The sequence below is a fragment of the Rhinatrema bivittatum genome, chromosome 1 (genome assembly GCF_901001135.1).
Source record: "Rhinatrema bivittatum chromosome 1, aRhiBiv1.1, whole genome shotgun sequence".
In the NCBI taxonomy this organism is placed as follows: Eukaryota; Metazoa; Chordata; class Amphibia; order Gymnophiona; family Rhinatrematidae; genus Rhinatrema; species Rhinatrema bivittatum.
Window position 1 is genome coordinate 138,427,530 of NC_042615.1, and position 24,017 is coordinate 138,451,546.

At 41.4% G+C, this 24,017-nt stretch overlaps 1 protein-coding gene across 10 annotated transcripts in view; it reads left to right on the top strand.

The window, feature by feature from the left end:
• Positions 1-9,908, top strand: part of CLOCK (clock circadian regulator) — a 430,837-nt gene extending 420,929 nt beyond the window's left edge. For 9 of the 10 annotated variants that reach the window (XM_029587462.1, XM_029587474.1, XM_029587432.1 and 6 more), the window contains one exon: positions 8,073-9,908. In XM_029587462.1, the coding sequence (XP_029443322.1) occupies positions 8,073-8,252 (180 nt within the window). In that variant the 3' untranslated portion in view covers positions 8,253-9,908. Of the gene's footprint in view, positions 1-5,719; positions 5,765-8,072 lie in introns of all 10 variants that reach the window. The other variant, XM_029587466.1, reaches the window with a different exon arrangement.
• Positions 9,909-24,017: the final 14,109 nt, after the last annotated feature.

Sequence of the window (24,017 nt, forward strand, 5' to 3'; positions counted from 1 at the left end):
ATAACAGCAGAGCTTTGTAGTCTGTTCATGCGCGGATGTTCCCGCGAGATTACCTTAGTCGTTAGCCTTCAGTTGTGTTTTTTCCGCATCTCAAGTGGACGCAAATCTTCTCTCAGTTGAGACTTCTAAAAAAAAAAGTCGAAGAGAGCCTCAGGATTCAAATACTGCTCCTATGGGCACATTATGTCCGTGACAGACGGACATAATTATTGTTACCTCTGGGCCAGGATCATGACCAGGCTGTGTGCAAGGACTGTGGCCGCATGTCCCTTGGGCCCAAAGACAGAGAGCTGAAAAAATAGCAAGGCTGCGAGAGGAGGCAGGCTCTTCATCATTGGGTAGCTATGCGCCCTCCCCTCGGCACTCAATTCAGTCTTCATCGGGCCCGAATACACAGCAAAGGGACATCTGGAAGAGAGCTTCATTGGAAGACTCAACAGTCTCGGGCCACCCTAAGAAAACACAAGGACAGAATCAAACGGCTGCAACTTCTGGTGCTACACCTCAAAAACAAGATGAGGATAACAGTAGGAATGCTGTTAAAACTGCTGGACTGTATGGCAGCAGCTATCTATGTGGTAACCCTGACCCGGCTGCATATAAGAAGGCTACAGTGGGGTCTAAAAAGGCAATGGATTCAAGGGTCTCAACATCTCTCTGCCAAGATTTTGGTCACAGCGTCAACAGAGACATAACGTGCCTGAAACCAAAATTCCTAACAGGGAGCACCTCTGTGAGCTCTCCCTCACCAGCTAATTCTTACCATGGATGCCTCCGCCACAAGCTGGGGGGCGCATCTCCTTCACTATCAAACCCCAGGGATTGTGGTCAACCATAGAAGCCTCGTACTAGTTCAACCTGCTGGAGCTCAGAGCAATTTGCAGTTCCTTAGTAGGATTCGAACACATCCTGGCGAGAAAGACAGTCATGGTCCACACAGACAACCAAGTAGCCATGTTCTACATAAACAAGCAAGGCGGATCAAATTCGTTGAGCCTATGCATGGAAGCAACTCTGATATGGGACTAGGCAACTGAGCGAGCCATCTTGTTGCAAGCAACATATCTGCCCGGAATAGCGAACATTCAAGCAGACAAACTCAGCAAAGTGTTTCACCCACATGAGTGGGCTCTGGACCAATCTGTAGCCGACAGCATCTTCGCCGATTGGGGTGAACTTTACCTAGACCTCTTTGCAACTCATTACAATACGAATCTGGGAAGATTTTGCTCTCTACTTCCCAGCCCGAACAGAGAAATCACAAGATGTGTTTCTCATCTCCTGGTCAACCAGTCTACTGTATGCGTTTCCACCAATTCCTCTTCTAACATGAACAGTGCAGAAATGCATCCAGGGCCAGATGGATATGATCCTCATAGCTCTGGCGTGGCCGAGGCAACTGTGGTATGCATATCTTGTGCAATGCCAAGCAAACCTCCTGATGCAAGAGGAGGGACCCCTACTACACCCTCTCCTCTCATCATTCTACCTCATAGCTTGGAGATTGAGCGCCAATTTTAGAACCATTGCACCTTCCAAGCCTGATTCAAGAAGTTCTCCTATCCTCAAGGAAAACCACTCACCGCAATTACTCCTTCAAATGGTCCCGTTATGTCCATTGGTGTCACTCGCAATTTATTGACTCCTACTCAATTACCTTTATCATCTATCCTAGGCAGGTCTACAGACTTTCTTGGTGAGAGTACATCTGAGTACAGTCACAGCTTACCACCATCAAGTAAATGGACAATCCATTTCCACTCACCTGTTAGTGTCTCGCTTCATGAAGGGCCTCCTGCACATGAGTCCACCAGTACAGAAACCCCTATTTCTGTAGGACATTAATGTGGTGCTGACGGCTCTCATGACTAGTCCCTTCAAGCTCCTAGTGACAACAGAGCTGAAGTTCAGGTGCTACTACATCCACACCCTAAATTTATACCACAGGTGGTATCGGACTTTCATCTGAATGAATTAATCTCCCTACCAACGTACTACCCAAAACCCCATAAAAATGAATGGGAAAAGACTCTACATACATTAGATTGAAGGCGGGCCCTTGCAGTCTACAAGTAAAGAATACAGGGCCACAAGAAATCCCAACAGTTATTCATCTCTTTTAATCCCAACAAGCTGGGAGTGGCAGTTTCCAAAAGGACTTTAGCGAATTGGTTGACGAACTGTATCCATCACTGCCATAACACAACTTCCATGCCTCTGGCTGGGCAAGTAAAAGCACACCAAATATTGGTGACCGCAGCCTCTCTGCACATCTAAAGGACATACCTATCACACACATCTGTAGGGCTGCAACATGGTCCTCCATTCACACCTTTACATCTCTTTATTGACTACATGAGCTTTCTGAGTCAGACAATTCAGTGGGAAGAGCAGTGTTAATGACAGTAGGGAAAATCTAGAACATGCCACTTAGGTGACTGGGTTGCACAGCGGTGTCCAGGATGATGAAGTTTGCCAAATTCCCACTAGCTGAACATGTCCTGTAAGGTAGGACCGAAACCAGTTCAGCACAATATCAAAGATACACAAGCTAGTCACAGCTCAAAATAATTTCATGATTGACAGTGCCAAATGCTGATGATAAATCCAAAAATACCAAAACACAGCTCACGAGTTCTACATGGTGCAGTATCTGCACAAATGTGTGCAAAAGCTAATCCTCTGATGGATTCAACAGACTCAGAGCAGGCAGACTTCCACTGTGCTGTAGAGAACATAAAGGAATGTGAGAAGCACTTCATCTGTTCCGCTTACGAAACTTTTAACACTGCAGCCAGGACATCTGCCGCTTCTATGGGAGCCTTGATGGCTTGTTTGGCTCTGAGTAGAGGATATGCATGATTGTCTGATTTAAAAATGTTTATTTATATTCCACCCTTAAATATCTCTCTTTCTAGGTGGCTCACAATATTGAACACTCATAAAATACACATGTAACAATACATAGACAAATCAACCTAATAAACGAAGCTTGACCGACGTGCCGCAAATGCGCAGTAGAGAGCAGCTCTACTGCGCATGTGCGGGCAAGCACATCGGTCTCAGCGTGCGTCAGCTGGATATCAACATGGCGGCATCGAGCGGCGGCAACAACAAGGAGCGGTGGCCAGTAGCGAGGAAGGAGAGAGGGAGGAGAGAGTGTGGGTGGGAGGAGAGCGTGTGTGGGTGGGAGGAGAGAGTTGGTGGGATGGAGGTAGGGGGTGGGAGAGGTGGGGAGGAGTGAGGGGAGAGGGAGAATGAGGGGGGAGAGGGAGAGAGAGGGGGAGAATGAGGGGGAGGTGAGAGAGGGATGTGAGCAAGTGGAAGGGTAAGAAGTTGTGGAGCAGAGAAAAAGGGAGTGGAGGAGTGCTGAGGGAGAGGGGATGGGATTGAGAGAGGGTGGGGAGTGACTGAGGGAAGGGGAGGGAGGTGAGAGTGAGGGGAGGGAGGCAGTGGGAGACAGAGGGTGAGTAAGACTGAGTGGAGGGAAGGGGGTGAGTGAACGAGGGGAAGGGGGAGTGAGGGAGAAAAAGTGTAGAAGGGTGCTGTGTTCGAAAATGGACTGAAAAAAAAAAAGTAATGTAGCCCGTTAACTTAACGGCTTCTATATATTAAGATAACATAATACTTAAAATTCCGGAAATATCTATATAAAAAAAAAAGCATAGAAAGCATAGTCTTCAGCTTTTTTTTTTTTCTTTTAAAGATTTTTGAATCTTCTTCTGACTTGTGAATGAGCCTAGCACAGAGGGACAATTTATTCTTTCTATATAAAAAAAAAAAAAAAGCATAGAAAGCATAGTCGCAATAAACACGAAGAAAGTTCTTCATGTTTATTGCTGCTAGCCACCTTGGATCGGCTTCCGCTTTGTTTTTTAGAAAGCATAGTCTTCAGCTTTTTTTTTTTTTTTCTTTTTTTCTTTTAAAGATTTTAGAAATTTCTTCTGACTTGTGGATGTGCCTAGCACAGAGGACAATTCATTCAGTTACACAGTTCAAAAAACAGTGGCTTTGATTAAAGCACATGAAGCTACCTTTGCTATTGCTATCAAATATGGCAGGGGACCAGCTGTCCTCCAGTTGACAGTGTTTTTCTTGCAAATGTCCATTCTTCCAAAGATGCCGTTTATGCTTTTTTGGCACCATCAAGCTCTTCCCACTGTTCAGCAGCAGCCCTCCTATGGTCAACAAAGGGAAAGGCGTCAGCCAAGGCTCAGCAGCAGAATTGGCCAAAGTCTAGGATCTGTTTTTAACAAATTTGAGACCTGCCTTCACCAGTGGGGGAAGGATTAATTTCTTCCTTCTGGAATGAGTCTGTATCTCCAAAGACTAGTAAACCTAAATATTGTGGAGTATGGCTTATACTTATGCCTCTTTTTCCCCTCCACTGACAAAATACATTTCATTCTTAGGCACAACTCTTCTCAGTTCACCCACATTCAACTGGATGTGGAGTTGCTCCTTCAGTAGAAGGCATTTGAACCTGTCCCTTCTCTGGAGTCTGACTGGGATACTGTTCTAATTCTCAAGAAGTTGGGGGAGGAGGGTCTAGGACCTGAACTGGACTTGCAGAGACTGAACAAATTCTTGGTGTGGAAGAGGTTCAAAATAAACTCTGTCCAGATGATTCTCCCTTTATTCATCTGAGAGATTGGATGTGGGCTTGGGATCTGAAAAATGCATATGCATACATCCCCTTTCACAGTGCCCATTGGACGTTCTTCAGGTTTGTGGTGACTGAGAAACACTGCCAGTACAAAGTGCTCCTCTGTGGCCTCTCTGTGGCCCCAAGGTATTCATAAAATGCCTTGCAGTATGCTACATACATTCTTTCCTAGACCACGTGCACAATGAAGAATGGGCTCTTTCATTCCTTTGACTGCAAGAAAGCCATAGTGTATTACCTAAAGAAGACTCGTCCTCACTGTCAAGATTCTCAACTGTTCCTGTCCTTTGATCCCAATAGATTGTTAATGGCACTTGCGAAATAAACTCTGTCCAACTGGCTAATGGATTCTATAGCACACTGTGCTGGCTGACTTACAGATTGCAGACTCTGTCAAGGCTCATCAAGTGAGCGCTGTGGCGATTTCAGTGGTTCATCTCAGGGCCACTTCCATTGAAGGCATTTCCAAAGCTGCTACTTGGTCATCTGTTCACACCTTCATATCCCACTACTGGAGGGGATGACAGTAACTTTGATCAAGCAATTCTGGGCAACCTGTTCTCCCAGTAGATTACTGCCTACTTGGTGAGGCCAGGTTGTCTTTAAGTAAGTGCTTCTACTGTGTAACCTTTACTTTGGGATTCCCCCACATATTGGCTAATTCATGCCTGTTTTTCAACAAAGAATGCAAATTTGTTTTCCTGTAAATAAAGGCTCTCCATAGTCAGGATGAATTAGCTTTACTTAATACCCACCCACTTGCCTCCTTGGAGAGTCAACTACCTCACTAAAGCTTAAGACCTGGAAGAGACTAAGGGGTTTACAAGGCAGCCGGAAGGGGGAGTGTATTGTTGAAGAAAGGAGAAGTGTCATAGAAGGAAAAATAAAATGAAAAGGGAAACAGGAAAAGGAGTTAAGAAAAGCCAGAAGATAGAATGGTATGATATGGTGGGAAGAAAGGTAAAGATAAACGTTTTATTTTCAAATTAATTATCTGATTATGTGACTTTGGAACGTTTTTAATAATTTTATATGTATTTTTTTAAATTCTAGTTGTAATGTCCAGTATTTGACAGTGGCAGTGATCTACTCTTTTGGGTGAGGGGTGTTGCATGCACTGTAACCTTTTTACATTTTTCCCATCCCCTCCCTCCTCCAACCCTGTCTACGTGAAATTAATAATCCAACCTTGGGCTGTCTGAGGAGGGGAGTTTAGAAGGCAGAGCAGAGCCTATGTGCATGAAAGAGAGAAAAATGTTGGATATGTATGAAAAAGGAAGCCGAGTTTAAGTGTGGGTGTATGAGAAAGGAGAGTTATGTATTGGGAATGTGTGTGAGGAGGGGCTATGCATTTGGAGATTATGTAAAAAAGTGGGAGTGTGTATGTATTCGAAAGGCTTTAGTTGTAATAGCAAAACTATGTGTGAGAGAGAACATAAGATATGCCATACTGGGTCAAACCAAGAGTCCATCAAGATCAGCATCCTGTTTCCAACAGTGGCCAATCCAAGTCACAAGTACCTGGCAAGTACCCAACCATTAAATAAATCTCAAGCTACTATTTCTTATTAATTAATAGCAGTTTGTGGATTTTTCCTCTAGAAACTTATCCAAACATTTTTTTAAGCCCAGTTACACTAACTGCTGTAACCACATCTTCTGGCAATGAATTCCAGAGCTTAACTATGCACTGAGTGAAAAATAATTTTCTTTGATTTGTTTTAAATGAGCTACTTGCTAACTTCATGGAGTGCCCCCTAGTCCTTCTATTATCTGAGAGAGTAAATAACTGATTTGCATTAACTTGTTCAAGTCCTTTCATGATTTTGTAGATCTCTATCATATCCCCCCTCAGTTGTCTCTTATCCAAACTGAACAGCCCTAAATTCCGCAGCCGTTCCATGCCCCTTATCATTTTGGTCGCCCTTCTCTGTACTTTCTCCAGTGCAACTGTATCTTTCTTGAGATACGGCAACCAGAATTGCATGCGTTATTCAAGATGTGGTCTCACCATGGAGCGATATACAGGCATTATGATATCCATCATTTTATTTGCCATTCCCTTCTTAATAATTCCTAACATTCTGTTGCTTTTTTGATCATCACAGCACACTGAACAGACGATTTCAATGTATTATCTACTATGACACCTAGATCTTTTTCCTGGGTGGTAGCTCCTAATATGGAATCTAACATCGTGTAACTACAGCATGGGTTATTTTTCCCTATATGCATCACTTTGCACTTGTCCATGTTAAATTTCATCTGCCATTTGGAAGCCCAATCTTCTAGTCTCGCAGGGTCCTCCTGCAATTTATCACAATCCGCTTGAGATTTAACCACTCTGCATAATTTTGTGTCTGCATATTTGATCACCTCATTCGTCATACCCCTTTCCAGATCATTTATAAATATTTTAAAAAGCACCAGTCCAAGTACAGATCCCTGAGGCACTACACTTTTTACCTTTTTCCATTGTGAAAACAGACCATTTAATCCTACTCTCTGTTTCCTGTCTTTTAACCCCTCGACCCCGGGAGAAACAGTGAAACTCCTGGTGGGGTGGGGGGGGGCTATAACCGTGACCGTCTTACCGGGTTGAATCCTCCGGGCGGACTGCACGGACCCCACCCGTTTACCTCTTAACGGTTTCACACCCTCTTGAACTCTCTCTTCAAAGTTCTGTGTTTGATTTATTTGAAGATGGTTGAAATAATAACATTTTATAAAACAAATTGTATGGTGGAAGTTTGCTTGGAGCCCAAGTGATGAGAGGACTGTGGATCGATAGCTGACAGCAGCCCCCTTCTCTCGCCAACCTCTCCCCCCCACAACTTGTCTTTAGACTCAGAATGTAATAGCCCCTCTCAGCTCCTCAAGTTTGGTGGCATGTTAGTTTACAGTCTATGGAAAAATTGGCAATCCTAACTAACCAATACATTTCCCAGAAACTCACTTTTCTCTGTTTGACTAGATTGTAAGCGCCACAGACTAGAAACAATCTCTTATGTGCATCTATAGAGTGCTGTGCACGTCCAGTAGGACTATAGAAATTATATAAGTAGTAGGTTGTTTCAGATAGTAGTATACATAATGTCATCAGGGAGATTGTAAATGCTAGCGTGGACCAAATTGGATCCCATATGATAAGTAATGTATTCTGCTTGCTGATGTTGCTCTGGGGGGATTTGGAGAATTATAGGAGTGCCACTTTTACTTTGATTATAATACACAAAAAAGGGAATGGTTTGCTTTAAAAAAAAAAATCTGAAAGATGCATTACACCGAAAGCAATATTGGCTGTACTTATTGAAGCCTAGAGTCTGGATACCTTGAATGATGTTTAATTAAGCAGCATTATGCTATATAAAGGGAAAGAAAAATAATGGATTTTTTTTCTCCCAAGACATCCAGATTACTCCATGGAAACCATTCAGCTCAACTTATTCTCTCAGCTGCTTTCCCTCTGCAGCAGGGTACTTTTACTCAGTCCCACCACCAGCAGCAATTGTCTCAGCAATCACAACCACTTTCCCGGCATAGAACTGACAGCATGGGTGAGCCTTCCAAAGTTCAGCAACAGTGACCCAGGCCCGACGCTGAGGTGGAGAGGCGTTCCATCAGCAGAGGTAGCAATGCTGGCAGAAGTACAGGATCCAAAGGGTTTCACAGAATACAGTATGGCATTCTACTTCATGTGACTTGGAATAGATCTGATCATCACAGACAGTGTGTCAGTGGCCCACGTTTCTGTGTTGTGCATAGAGTAAGCAAGGCAACAATGTTCACTACGTCAAGCCATCAGTAGAAAATGGCACTTAAAAAAAAAAAAGGTTGCAGGAGTATTTTGGAGAAGTTCATTACGTGTATCCAGTGTTAAATTCAAACGGCTGCGTGAGCCAATGAACTCTGCTCACAATAATGTCCTGAAGACAGTCCAAAAGATGTTTTTTTGTCTGTTTTTTTATTCTTGAAAATTATGGGACACTAAATGTTCTTTGAATGTTGTGTGGAATCACAATCTTAAATTGTACAAATGCTGTAAAATAGTGTACATATATATATATATATATATATATACATATATATATGGATAAAATAAGAGCAACATATTTTATATGATGCATGATTGTGTAATCTATAGATTTGAATGTGTTCCTAAAGTCCGACATGCTTATGCTGTTTTCCACAGTTCTGCCACCTTAACTTTAGCAAAAGCTGTCTTTTCTGTGATGATATAGCTGTGTAAGCGATTGACCTACTGAGGATTTTAGTTTAATTAAATTCCAGCACCTTAAATGTCAGGTATCCATCCAAGACATTCAGCTTATACTCCTTCACTTGTTTTCATTATTACTTTGTTAATTTTGGATCTAGGCATTTACACCTCTATAACAGACAGTTTAGAATATTATGTGTGAAAGCTATTTTTCTCAGATGGAAATATTTATGTAAAATCTTTATGAAAAATTATATGAAAGTACATTTTCAATAATAGTTCCGTTATAGGAGTGATTGCATAAGCTATTTTCATTTACAAAACATTTTTGGCACTTTTTAACTCTCTGTGGTAGAAATGGTAGCTTGGAAAAAAGGCTATCATACTATTTCGAAAATTAAACTTTTCCTCTTTGATGGAAACAATTCAGGGCTATTTAAAATATATATCCCATAGTGCCTTGGTTTATTGAGTCAGGTGATACCATTGACATCTTTCCATATGCCGTTTTATAACCCACATTGGATAATTTTAAGTACTTTATGGAAAGTGAGTATTTTGTTAACATAAGAACAGAAAATAAGATATGCCAAAGGTCCATTGAGCCCACCATCCTGTCCTAACGATGGTCAGTCCAGGTTATTAGGAAGCACCAAGCAGATCCCAGAGAGTAGAACCAATTCCCTGTTGCTGAGTCCCAGTGATAAGCAATAGGTTTCCCTAAGTCCGCTTGGCTAATAATGGTTTATGGATTTTTTCCTCCAGGAACTTGTTCAAATCCCCTTTAAACTTAGCTGTACTAGATGCCTTGACCAAATCTTCCAGCAGCAAATCCCACAGCTTAATTGTGCATTGAGTTAATTTGTTTTAAATCTGCTACCAGTTAGTTTCATGGCCTAGCAGTGTTTGAGAAAGGTTAAATAACAGTTTCCTATTTACTTGTTCCATTCAAGTAATGATTTTATAAACCTCTATGCTCCAATGACATCTTTATGTTGAACTCATATTAAATTTGGTAATGGACAACATTGTGTGCCAATGTTTACAAAGTCATTAGAGCAGTAGAGATAGTGTTGGCCACTATTAAATCTAGCTGTTTATCTTACAGATTTAATTGTACCTCTGAAATCTCTTAAACAGTATTTGTTATTTTTGTTTTATTGGTTTTTAGCATTTTATAAGGAACTTTATTTTTTAAATGCCTTCCCCTTACATGCCATGATGCAAGATGTGCTACAGATACGTAATATTTGGGGACCTTTGTTTTCAGCTTTTATTTTATTTTTCCTGGAAATTTTATCAGTCTTTATTATAACAAGAACAACAACAAGATAAATCATTGTTATTTATTTGGGTAAATATAATTCTTATTTGTGTAATACACTGAAATTCCCAGGAAAAATAAAATAAACTGAATACGAAGGTCCCTATTAATACTGTACACAGAGTCTCAGTTAAAGTTGAATTTGACAGTCAAGAACATTCCATTCTCCATGGACAAGTGGGCACAAATTCAGCCATAGAAGTGGGTGACATTATCTGACAGCGCTGACACTAACATGTTCTCTCAACGTTCAGAGAGACAAAAAATCTTTCTGATCATGCACCTTAGTTACATGCAGCCACTCCATGCAAGTCAACTCAGTAGTGTTTCTTCCACTGAGCCAAAAGGATAGATTTTTGTGCTCTCTCTCATGGCCCTCTACGATTTTTCATCGTTTACAATTCTATTTTGTTCATTTGTTTAGTCTCCTTTAAAAAAAAAAAAAATGTGTGTGTGTGTGTGTATATATTTATCTATATCAAGAATCTTCTCCCTTTGTTTTTGATTCACTGGAAGACAACCATTCAAACTGTGAACTAAATGCATACACAAGATCACTAGTGTAGATATGGACAACTGCGCCCTTCCAATGTTGGACGTTGCGGTTAAGCCCCTGAAGCTGTACTAGCCTACAAAACATCAACTGATGTTGGTGATGTTTTCTTCTCTGTTGAGACTTTGTGATTGGTTCTTTTGTTTTGTTTTTGTTAAAAACTTTAAAAAATTGTTCTAGACAAATATAGATTTATTATCTCATTTTTAGTTTCATAAAAAATATTACATGGGTACATGATCGAGAGACCAGTGGGGCCAAGCAAGGTCTTACATGTTCAACTTGCTGATACCCATATTTCCACATTTAGATAAAATTGTTGGGGTGGTTATAAGATTTTGGTTAGTGGTGCTCTCTTTTAGTCCTATATTATTCCATACATGACCCAAACCCCCAATATATCAAACTCCTCTTTACACCAGGCTTTGAGCCATGTATTGAAGTTAGCTTTTCCCTTCCCTGTCTGACAATAGGTAAAACTTCTGAAAAGGAAATGGTCTTTGCCATGTGCTCAGGCTGCTTCAGCAGAGTCTGGAATTCTCTCTGTACTGTCTACAAGATTTCCCTAAAACTTTAAATGGAAAAGGTTCTTCATTTCATGGTGTGTATGAAAACCAAAATCCCTTTGAAGGCTCAACTTTGATGCTACTTAGTACCTACTCAACTTTTCTAAGACAGGATTGAAATTTAACTCTTAAGAGTACATTTGAATGCTATTGCAGCATATCATCAATTTTCAGAAGGCCTTCCAGCGTCTTGCTTTCTCTTGTAGCAAAATTCATTAGAAGTCTTTTTCATCTTCCTCTCATGAAAGATCCTCCCACGCAGAGGACCCTTAATCTAATACTTTCCAGATTGATGAATTCTCTATTTGAACCTAATATTAAATATTTGGAAAGTAGTATTTTTAATAGCAATAACCTCAGCTTGCAGAGTAAGAGGTAGATTTGAAAAGAGTTGTGCGCAGCAAAACTGGGAGGTATGCGCTGCAAGGATTTTAAAAGGCCCACGGCCACGCGTGTATCTCCCGGTACGCAGATAAAAAAGGTTGCCAAAAAGGGATGGGATGTGGGCGGGCTGGACTGCATCATGCAGTCACTTTCACGCACTAGCGCGCACCAGGATCCCACAACCACATAACTTGCTTTTGTTATGAGCTACGTGGAAGTAGATAAATGTGTAAAAAAAAAAAAAAGGGTAGTTAGTGGGGTCTTAAGGGTCAAGGTTAGTAGGGTAAAAGGGAGGCTAGTTAGTAAGGGGGTTGAGGAAGGTCCTTTCTTTTACTGGGGTGAACTGGGAGGGACCTAGGAAATAGATCTACTGTATTGCCGCGCCCATCTACTAAAATCCTCCCCACCTATGCGGCTGAGATGGTATTCGCACATGCGTGCGTCGATTTAAAATTGTGTGCACAGGTAGCCGATTTTATAACATGCGCGCATAAACACACATATGTTATAAAATTGGTGCATCCATGTGCGTGTGACGGCAAATGTGTGCATGCGCATCAATTTGAAAGTTACCGCTTAAGTGAACTCTATACTTTATTGGTACATGATCCATACACACACATTTTTAAGAATAAGGTGGTACTGAGAACTCAACTTAAATTTCTACCAAAAATTCTCTCATTTCCATTTGATTTATTCTATAGTTGCTCCTGGAGGAATTATACACAAAAAAAATTAAAATTTTGTGCACAAAAACTTAAAATTCTGCATACTTTATATTGATCAAAATAATATATATGACAAAATAGCCACTGCCATTAGCAATGGTAACATGGAATAGACTTAGTTTTTGGGTACTTGCCAGGTTCTTATGGCCTGGATTGGCCACTGTTGGAAACAGGATGCTGGGCTTGATGGACCCTTGGTCTGACCCACTATGGCATTTTCTTATGTAAGTAATTAATTTAAAATGCAATATAGAAAAAAGTTATTCCTTAAAGATGCAGAGTTTTAAATATTTTGAGCAGAATTTCCCTAGAAGTTCACTGTAAGAGTATCTCTACCACCCTCTCTCCCTACTCTCCTGGCCAGTCTCCTTTCACTTTTCCCTCACAGGCCCCAATTCCTCTACCTGCCACTATCTCTCCCTTCCCCCTCTAGGCTCAACCTCTTTCACTCTATCTCCACTCCCAGAGTTTGACCCCCCCTCTCAGTACTGCCCCTCATACAGGCTCCCTGTGTCCTCTCACACACACACACACACACACACACAGGCTCCCTCTCTCTAGTGCACATACCTAGCCTCTCTCTCGCGCACACACTCATGCCTCATGCAGGCTCCCTCTCATACACTCCTGCACACTGCCTGTACACTCCTGCACTCCTGAACACTGGCTCCATCTCTCGTTCACACACCCTTATGCATAGGCACCCTCACTTTCTCACACACACACATACCTTCACACAGGCTCTCTTTCTTATACACACAAACACCCTTACACAGGATCCCCTCTCACAAATAACCAAGTACCCTCACATACACACACTCCCTTTTTCACACACATCAGCTCCCAGTCTCTCATACATATACCACTCCTTCACAATCTCCTCACATAAGCTCCCTCTCTCTGACACTCATGCTCTCTCTCACCCCCCAAGCTCACAGTCTTACACAGACTCACCAGAGCCTGCTTCATCTTCGTCGTGAGCAGGATGGCCTCCACTTGTGGCACGCTGGGTTTTGCTTCATCTTTGTCATGAGTGGCATGGCCTCTGCTCGCAGCACACCAGAGTATACCAAATTCTGTACAGAAAATGGAATTTCTACGCAGCTAAGCAGGAAGGGAATTCTGCGTAAATTCTGATTTCCCCCAGGACTAAACTCACTAACAAAACTGAGTAAGCCATCCACACCTTAAGATTATAGAAGAGCTCTACTCTTATAAAGAAAGATCTAAATCTTACAGAAAGTTTTTCAGCTATTTATTTCTTATAATCCAAATAAAACAAGGATTACCAATTAAGAACCAAACCCTTTCTAAATGACCTTTATTTAAATGTATATTTTATTGATTTTAACGTCATATACCAATGAAGGTAACAGGCAAACAAGAGTACTACAGAAAAATTAACCAACAAGCTTACACAAATAATCAATTATGGTATTCCAATAGATCAAGACCCCATTATTAAGTTGGGAAACATTTTCAGGAAAAAGAAAAATGTAAAATATACAATGTGGAGAGGATACACTTCTTTATATCAGCTATTCCTATTTAAAATACTAATCCCAAGTCTCCAATCAAACCCCTTCGTCTAACAGAAATGTCTCCAAATGGGCAGGATTCTGAAAAACAAATATCAGGCTCTTGCAAGGGAATTTTAGAAAAAATGCTGCTCCTAAAGCCACAACTCTTGGCTCTAGTTGTAAAAACTGCATCCTCCTTAGCTAGGTGCTTCTAGAAACATAGGGGAAAATGTGGAATTTTTGCCCACAAAAAAAAAGGAAATCAATATTTTTGAAGCACCAGATTCTTACCTACAAGTGGAAAGAAACCAAAAGGGTGGCTCTGGTTTACCATGGGCCTTCAAAGGAATGCCTCCCAAAATCACAAAAGGGGTGCACCAGTGGCTGTGCACTGCTGCCTCATTTAATTGGGTTCACCGGGCACCAGCTGATGACATCACAGGGTGGAGGGAGGGGCAGCAGTAATTCTGGCCGATCCCACTGCAACCCATGTGATTAGTCTCTCCACAGATGCTCCCACCATGTGCTGCTGCCTCCTTGTTTAAATGAGCTCACTAGGTGCCAGCTGATATCACAGAGTGTGGGGAAAGGCAGCAGTAATTCCGGCCTTGCAAACACACTCCAGCCAATCCCATCTGCTACCCAGCAGTGAGTCTCTCCGCAGTTGCTCCCCCAAATGATTTTCAGGCTGTATCATGTATTACTACTCTAATGCAGATATTCACCTTCCCAATTAAGTGAAATCTCATCAGATTAGAGCAACTGCAACTTCTGTAGCACATCATCATTCTGCTTCTGTTCAAGACAACTGCAAGACCCTCCATTCATACCTTTGTCAAACATTACTGTCTAGAACAGAGATGGTGAACTCTAGTCCTCCAAACAGACCAGGTTTTCAGGATATCCACAATGAATATGCATGAGATAGATTTGCATACAATGGAGACAGTGCATGCAAATCTTTCTCATGTATATTCATTGTAGGTATCCTGAAAACCTGGCCTGTTTGTGGCTCTTGAGGATTGGAGTTCGCCATCACTGGTCTAAAAGAAGATTCTTGCAGAGACAACTTTGGCCAAGCATTACTCAAAATCTTTTTAGATAGAACAAAATACAATTCTTCATGCAACCTTGAGCTTGGCAGTCCCTATTTATGTGGCTGAATTTATTCTTTCTTGTTTACAGAAAACCCAAATTTGCTTATCTCTAACAGGTGTTCTCCATAAATAGACAAATCAGCCACACAATCCCACCCTTATCCCCAGAGAATTGAAACATAGCTTGTGAAAGATCGAGGAGACTCTGAGTGGCTGCATGGGACCTCCTGCACATGCTCAAAAGTTTTTGGGGTTTTTTTTGTCTTTTTGAGCTCTGAAAGAGCATGTCTGATGATATCACCCACTTGTCCTGATTTATCTTGCTGTCTACGTAGAGCATCTGTTTATAGGTAAGCAACTTTACTTTCCCTTTTTTCCCTTAAAACTCGTCTCCCCCCCCCCCCCCCCCCAAAAAAAAAAAAAGCTGCTTGGTATGGAAGTTACATTATTACATTGTTAGGTAGAGTTTCCACTTTCCTATTCCTAGAAGCTTTTAGAAGTCCAAAACCTCCAAATTGAAGATAGCTAAATAAAGCTTTTCAATGTTGTGTACCACTCAGCACTTTAGCTAAACTGATATGAAATTGAATTACTACCAATGAAATGATGATTCATAATGTGTAACAGGTTGGGGAAGAAAGGAAGGAACTAAGAGTTAAAAAATCACAAAGATTATTCAAAATTGTGAGGGTCAAACCTTTACAGGCACGGTCTAAAACTTGAATAAAACAAGAAAAATTAGCTTTAGTATTGTTTGAAATAAAATGAAAGAAAATATGATGAAAGTTTTCAAAGTGAATGTTTAAGACATGGGTGGGAATAGAGGGATAACATGTTTTTATAATAGCTGACTTAAAATCACTGCTTTCTGCTGTTTGTAGAACTTGCAATACCAGCATTGTTTTCTGTGCTGGATCAGAGGAGCAGAGCAGTGAATATTAATCAGACATATATTTGATCAGATAATCTGGTTACTTTGCATAGCTTGATTACCCAAAAAGACAGATCTGTTTATGACCCTTCGGGGGGCCATGGGCATTGTATTATTTGTGTGCTAAATGGTATGGCAAAAACTAGTTCTGTGGGAGGGCAGCCAAAAAAGGTAAGCAGCACTTCTGAAAGGATGCTGCTTTTTGGTTTAGGATTTTGTCAGAGGAAGGTAATTATTTAAAGGATGATTTGTTTAAAGCAGCAGAACCATCTAGTCCAGGGGCTCCATACTGCAAAGCAGAGGAACTCTGTTCTATTCCCAGAACAGGTCTTTTGCTTCCCAGGCTAGCCAGGGCTAGGGAAGCTGCAGAGGCATTGGTTGCACCCCCTCAATAGGGGAAGGTGTCCCATCTAGTGTGCAAAAGCAACACACCAATGGGTTGAATTTATTGACTATAATTGTATGATCCTCAGACAAGGACTGAGCTAAGTGAGTTGGGATGGAAAATAAAATTAGGAGGGGGGGGGCAGGAATCACTGGGTGGGTGTGAAATGAAGGTGCATACCTCTGTAGCCCAACAAAGGCTGGCTCTGCTTCAGCTGAAAGCCTATGGAGCAGGAGGAAACTGCTAAGCCAAAAATTACCAAAAATAATCTGATCTAAATTTTGAAACCATGTGTATTTTCAAAATATTTCCTTTAGGACTATGCTGCAGAATATATTTTTATGTGAATACAGAATAGGAGAAATTTTTTTCTATAACTAGATCTCTGCGTATTCAGCTGTTTTAGAATAAGAAACTGACTTTTGCATGGTGCTTTTTAAGACTGAGGTTTCCTTTCTTTATCCAAATATTTTGTAAAATTTACACTTTTTGAATAAAAAGTGTACTTTATTTTATAGGCCCTTCAGTCTTTTGAAATATCATTTGCCAAGTCTACTTTTAAATGATTTATGCTCTATGTAATATGCTTATATGAATGTGAAGTTCCAGGGAAGATCAACACAGTACTGCCATGATTTACCTGAATAATCAGCGGAAGTAGCAAAGTATGAGGTATTTTAAAAATAACTTTAAACCTAAATCAGATTATTAAAGAAGAATCATTAGCAATGGACTCGAGCTAGGGCCTCTTTTGACAGTAGTCCCACAGTCTCTATCTCTAGGTCCTGATGTTCATGCTAAATGAGCTCCAGCCACCACACTACAGATCATACTGCATATTAAGCAAGTAGCTTAATATGCATTATGACTAATATAGTCTTTATTGAGAATTACTACTTACTTGATAATTTCCTTTTCTTTAGACCAGACAGATGAGTTCAGAACCAGTGGGTTAAGCACCTCTACCAGCAAAGAGAGAAGGAGCAAAGCTGACATCACAGTATATATACTCTTACAGTGACATCAGCCTGCCAGTATTCTGTTCAAAAGCTAGCTGTGGACAGACTAGCAAAAACTTGATTAATAACAGATAACACCATTTCAATTCTCAGCCAACAGGAAATACTGAGCTCAGACAAAGAATGTATAAACACTAGTCTAGGGACTGACTTAACACAACCCCTGAAAAAACATAGCCTCGCAGGAAGACCATAGCACAATCATTCGGCAGCCAAAGGCAGGAAGCTGAATTCATCTTACTGGTCTAAAGAAAAGGAAATTATCAGGTAAGTAGTACTTTCTCATTTCTTAGCATCCAGACAGATTAATTCAGAACCAGTGGGATGTACCCAAGCTACTCCAGAATAAGGTGGGAGGCTGCCCACAGTCCAGACAAAACCACACGTGCAAAGGCTGCATCCTCCCAGGTCTGCACATCCAGATGATAATACCTAGAAAAGGTGTGTATGGAGGTCTACGTTGCAGCCCAGCAAATATTGACGGGAGACACAAGTGAAAAACCAAGACCACTTTTGGCATAAAAAGGAAAGAACAGTACACAGCTGTATCGCCCCTGGAGTCACTCAAAGGAATGGCTCCCAGCAAGACAAGGCCTGCAGCTCGGATATTCTACATGCGGAACATATTGCAACAAGAAACACCGTTTTAAATGTCAGCAACCTCAAGGAAAAGTTATGCATTGGTCGAAATGTATGGCCTAAGAAATCCAAAACCAGATTTAAGACTCCACAAGGGCACTGGTAACCGCAAGGGAAGATGAAAATGTTTCACTCCTTTCAAGAACTGGGCCATATCTAGATAAGCTAACAAGGGACTACCATTCACCTTACCCCTAAAACAAGCAAGAGCCGCTACCTGTACCTTTAAGGAATTAAGAGCCAATCCTTTATTCAATCCATCCTGCAAAAATTCCAAAATTTATTTATTTAGAACTTTTTTATACCGGTATTAGTAGGTACTGGATCTTAAATGAACGAGGAAGCACACCTCAATCTTCACACCAAGCCTCAAACACTCGCCAGTCCTGCACATAAGCTAAGGAAGTGGAGAACGTTCTTGCTCATAGGAAGGTGGCAATCACTGCAGCAAAATATTCATGCTTCAGCAAGCGACTGAGATGGTTGAAGACTGCTCTTGGCCAGGTTTACCACCCAACCAAGCTCCTGCAAAAAGGTCACCTTGTGCATCACCAGGATGCTCTCTTCCAGAGACTTGCCCCGAATTAGCTAGTCATCCAAGTATGGGTGTACCAGGATCCCATTCTTCCTCAACTCTGCTGCCACCACCACAACCTTGGAAAAGGTTCTGGGCACAGTGGCCAGACCAAAAGGCAGCCCTTAAAACTGATAATGACATCCCAAAACCGCAAATTGCAGAAAACTGTGCTCTAGTTGGATGGGATTATGCAAGTACGCCTCGGAAGATCCAAGGAGGTCAGAAATGATGGTTGACCCTTTTGAGATCCAGGATGGGACGAAAGGAGCCCTCCTTTTTAGGCACTATAAAATAAATGGAATATCAGCCTGTATTTTCTTGAGACGTAGGCAGTGGAACCACAGCCCTCAGACTGAGAAGCCTTGACAATGTACACTACATTGCTTGCCTATTCTGCGGTGAGTAGTGTCAAGGAGACACCATGAACACGTCCCGAGGAATATTGCAAATCTCTAGCACATATCCCTCTTGTATCACCTTCAGGTCCCACTGATCTGACGTAATTTTGACCCACCTCTGATTTAAAAAAAAAAAAAAAAAAGAGAGAGAGAGGAAACCCCCTATTTTCTGTTCCCAGGGATGGGTCAATACACTTTCATTGGGAGATTTGTCTGGGACAAAAGGACTGAGACCTACTGAAAGGTCGAGTCTTCTTTAAAGTTGTTCCTCTGTGAAGTCAAATGCTTGGATCCCCTAGCACAACCTCTCTTGCCAAAGGAGCATGGCATCTACTTCTTATCCTCCAGCAACTGTGGAACTGGGGATTCACCCCACTTATTAGGCAATTTCTCCAACTCGCTCCAAACAAGAGCAATCCTTTAAAGGGCAAGTCGTAAGGTTAGCCTTGGAGGATGCGCCAGCCAACCAATTTTGTACCCATAACTGACTCCTGGCCCCTATTACCAAAGTCAGCCCTCTGACTGAGGTGCAGACCAAATTGCAACCCATATATGCCAAAAAGGCGTCTGCTGGTTCCATAACTGCCCTGGAATTCACTCCAGATTCAACGACCTCCTGAGAGAGAAGTAAACAGGAGCGAGCCACCAGGAAGCAAGAAGAAGCTATCTGCACGGTCATTACCACTGCTTCAAATGCTTGCTTAAGGATGGCCTCAATCCTTCTATCATGCACATTCTTCAAGGCCACGGGGATAGTCATCTGCTTGGAGATGGCACACATAAACACATCCACTTTTGGAAAATGCAACAGTTCTCTCGCCTCTGGATAAGGGGCTATAGGCCCTCCAAGACTCGACCCCCTTTGAAATTAGCCTCTGGGGCGCCCCACTCAAGATCAATCAATTCTTGAATGGCCTCCATAGCAGGGAAAAACACAAGAGGCTTTACGCAAAGAAACCAAAATGGGATTTTCTTTGGTTCAGACATGGAATCAGCTCCAGGTACTCCCAGCATCTTTAATGTCTGGGAAATCAGAGCTGGTAACTCATCTCTATGAAAGAACCGCAACATAGTCCTATACTGTTCCAGTCCGGGAGGAATTTCCTCCTCCTCCAGAGAGTAAGGATCGGGCTTATCATTTGTGCCATGTGGATCCCTACCTGGAAGACCGGCTGTCGATCTAGGTGTACTTCGGCACTTAACAGGCATACCGGGTGTGTGGGAGGTCATCACCTGTGACTCTAAGCTGGTAAGATTGGTTGGGGCTGAGAATTGCTTCTGAAGAAAGGATTACAATTCTTGAAAAAATTCCACTCAAGAAAAGAAAGAAGGATCCACGCCAAAACCTGAAAGCCCCTGTGCTGTGACCACTGAGCTACCTTCCCCCACTGACAAACCAGTTAAGGGAGTTCCAAGGTCAGGTGCCCCTCCTAAGATGTCTTTACCCAGGCCTTCATCAGGTTGGGAAGAACCGGGCTTAGTAAAATCAGACGAAGGTAATTCCTCCTGAATCTTTAAGCAGTTCTGGCACAAGTTAGAGGGAATGCCAGGCTGAGATGCCCGAATATGACAGGCAACACAGAGGGAAAGGCTCTTAGGTTTCTTAGCTATAATCACCATCAGTCTGTCAGTACACTTAACAGACGAGTGTAAGGGGTGTCTCCAGTTGAATTTGCAGTGTAGGATATATGCTTCCAAATTTTAGGCATGCCAAACTTAGAGTCCAAACCTTAAGCCCAAAAAACTGAGCACCCTCAATGCAGTCCAAATTGTGCATAACTGGTAAGTGTGCACCTAACACAGATGCCACTAGCACCTGAACGCTCAAGCAGGCTCCCAACTAAGTGTCCAAAAATTGGACGCACAATCTGGATGCACAGCTGGATGCACTCACACAAACTGATGGTCCTGAAGAGGGCAGCCTAACCCACAGGAAAAGCACAAAAATGCCACCACGGCCTACAACGCAGCGCACAGAGAAAAGCCTAAGAGCGGGGCCTAGCCCAAAAGGGCTGCTCAACCCACCAGGCTGCCCATGTCCTTTAACCTCCCTTGGGGGTGGGAACAAATGTCGGATTTGTGGGCCGAGCACAGAGACTGGAGGAAGGAGGAAGCCCTACAAAAAAAACCCCTTCTCTGTTCTGGTTTTTTTTTTTTTTGGTTTTTTTTTAAAGCTTTATTTGAGCTCAACCTGTCATGGCTGAGTATAGAGATGGGCTCCGGCTGCGGGGGAAGAGGGCATATACTGTCACTGCCGCACTCGGCATCCTGCACCCGCTGCCTTTCAGTTGTTTTAACAGCTAAGACCATGCCAGCTGATGAACCAGCTACCGGACCAAGGCACTCATCTGAGGTGCCATGGAAATCACCTCAGGAATTCTCAACTGGGGGAGGGACAATTTGGTATCACTGCAGGAGAGTGGGCCAAATTAAATTTCCTTTTCTTTCTTTCTCCTTCTAAAACTTGAAGCAATCCCCAGTAGAGAAATGCACATCCACCATCTGCTGGAGACGGAGAATACTGGCAAGCTAATGTCACTGCAGGAGTATATATACTATGATGTCAGCTTTGCTCCGTTTCCATCTGTTGTTAGAGTGTTTCTTAGCATCCAGACAGATGAATTCGAAACCAGTGGGTTATGAACCTCTAATAGTTAAAAACTCAGGTGCATTTTATTTAAACAAAATGAATGTTGAACAGATTTTAGAAAATTACTTTTCACGTAGGACAGTACAGTTATATGGGTAAACAGAAACATGGGCTGCTTCTTTAGCCTGTAGTTGGTATAAGGAAGAACTATTGTCTGCATTTATCATTTTCCTTTGTCAGCTTGCTGAAGTTCAACAGAGGTGCCTAAGAATTCACAGAACATAAATAGCCAAAGAGAGCAGAGAATAATTCTAGCCTTAATTTAAAAAAAAAAAAAAAAAGTTGCTTTGGTCTTTATATTGTTCTACTGTACTCTAGTTCTGTCTATTATATGAATCTGTTTACCCTAATTCTGTGAAATTCAGAGGTCGGTAAAAAAAAAAATAATTATGTACAGAAGTATGCTTGCCCCATAGATAAGAAAATAACCTGTTGGTTTAATTCTATTCCATGAAATTGCAGAGCCATAGGAATTGCTTGTGTAGAAATGGAGGGTGGGGAGGGGGAGGGAACAGCAGTTACAGTGCTTGTAAGCCTTCACGGCCTTCTATATTATTCAGTTCTGCTGTCTAAAAAATACAAATAAAAATGCATTAAAGTGGGAGTTTGTTCCACTATATACTTTCATTGTAAAAGAACAATTATAGAAATATTCCAAAAGTAATTGAGAATAAACAATCAAAAAATCTTGATTACATAAGTCTTTTCATCTTTGTCACTGCAAACCCAAATTAGCTCTGGTTCAAAAAATTTCCTTAAAGCGCATAATAAGTTAAACGTGTTCAGTCATGGTAAATTAGCTGTTTCAAATATTCTTGAGTGAAGAATCAAGCTGTTTCTGCTTTAAGAGGTGAACTTGAAGCAAAAGAGCTAATCAAGGAGCTGCCGACCAAACTCTGAGATAGTTATTGAAAGGTACAGACTGAAATGTTCTTATGGCCTTCTCCCAATGTGTTTGAAAATCCCATGTGGGCACTGTCAGATTCATCATCGCGGTGGAAGGAGTTTGTCTTTACTAAGACAGTGCTGCAATCAGGCTGCTCCTTTAAAGGCAATAGCTATGGGTTAATGAAAGAGCTGGCTGTTTAACTATGTCAAGAATACTCCACAAACAGAGAGAGCTGGGGGGAAACATTGGATGATGTACTTTGGACTAAATGGTTTTATATGGTTTCAAAAAGCTCTATTTCATCAGCTATAGTGGAAAATAGCTTTAAGGTTTTACTCAGATGGTACTTAACACCTGACAGACTACATACGATTTATCCATCTGTCGCAAATAAGTGCCATTGTGATAATCAGGTCAGAACTTTCTACTATATCTGGTAGGACTGCACATGGGTTTGGCCCTTTTGGGAGGAGGTGAAATGGTTTATTCAGGAGGAGTTGACTGAATCTAACCAAAGACTTTAAAATGTTTCTATCTATTTTCCCAGATAATCTACCTTATGGGGAAGTTAAGCTGATAATATGGATTCTGTCAGCTGCAAAATGTGAACTTGTTGCCCACTGCAGGACAATTCTTGTACCCACAACTCAAATCTTGATTAAATGTATTAAAACGAAAATGTATTAAAACTGCCCATCATTCCACACTACGTTGTGGGTTTAAAACTGTATATAACATGGGAAAATTGGCAGCCTTGTTCGACGACAGGCTTACCGCTTTTGTGCACATATCGTAATCTTTTATTCAGTGGTGCAAAAAGTTTGTTTACATTTTATTTATAGCTGGGAATGAGGCTTGATTTATCTCATTCATCTCTAACAGGTTTACAGTGAAAAAGGGGGAGGTGGGGGAAGGAATATATTTTTCAAAAAATGTTAAAAAATGTATTTTCTTTGTTGATCCACTGATTTATATTTGTTGAAGGAGAATTATGTATCAATTTTCTGTGTAATGTTGAAGTCCTGTTTTCATTTTTGAAATCTTTGTTATGCTTGTTGATGGAAAAATAAAGATACAAATGTAAAAAAAAAAAAAAAAAGTACTCCACAAATGCGGCCTCTATGGGAGAGTAGCAAGAATGAAGCTACTGCTGAAGAAAAGCTATATGATGTGCACATAGCATTTGCAAAGAAATAGTCTGAGGAGCTTACATGCCTGTGGGAGGTTTTGTGTGGTTTGAAACCACAGTGGAACTTTTTGGTCTCAGTGCTAAGTGATACAATATATGGTTTATGGCATTAAACAAACATAGGGCCTGATTTTTAAAAGCATTTACTTGAGTAAAACTGGGCTTTATTCGAGTAAATGCACTTTACTCGAGTAAGTGGGTTTTTGAAAATTGCTACAATATATGCCATTGCATTGTCCATAGGATTTACTCACATAAATGCACTTTACGTGAGTAAATAGCA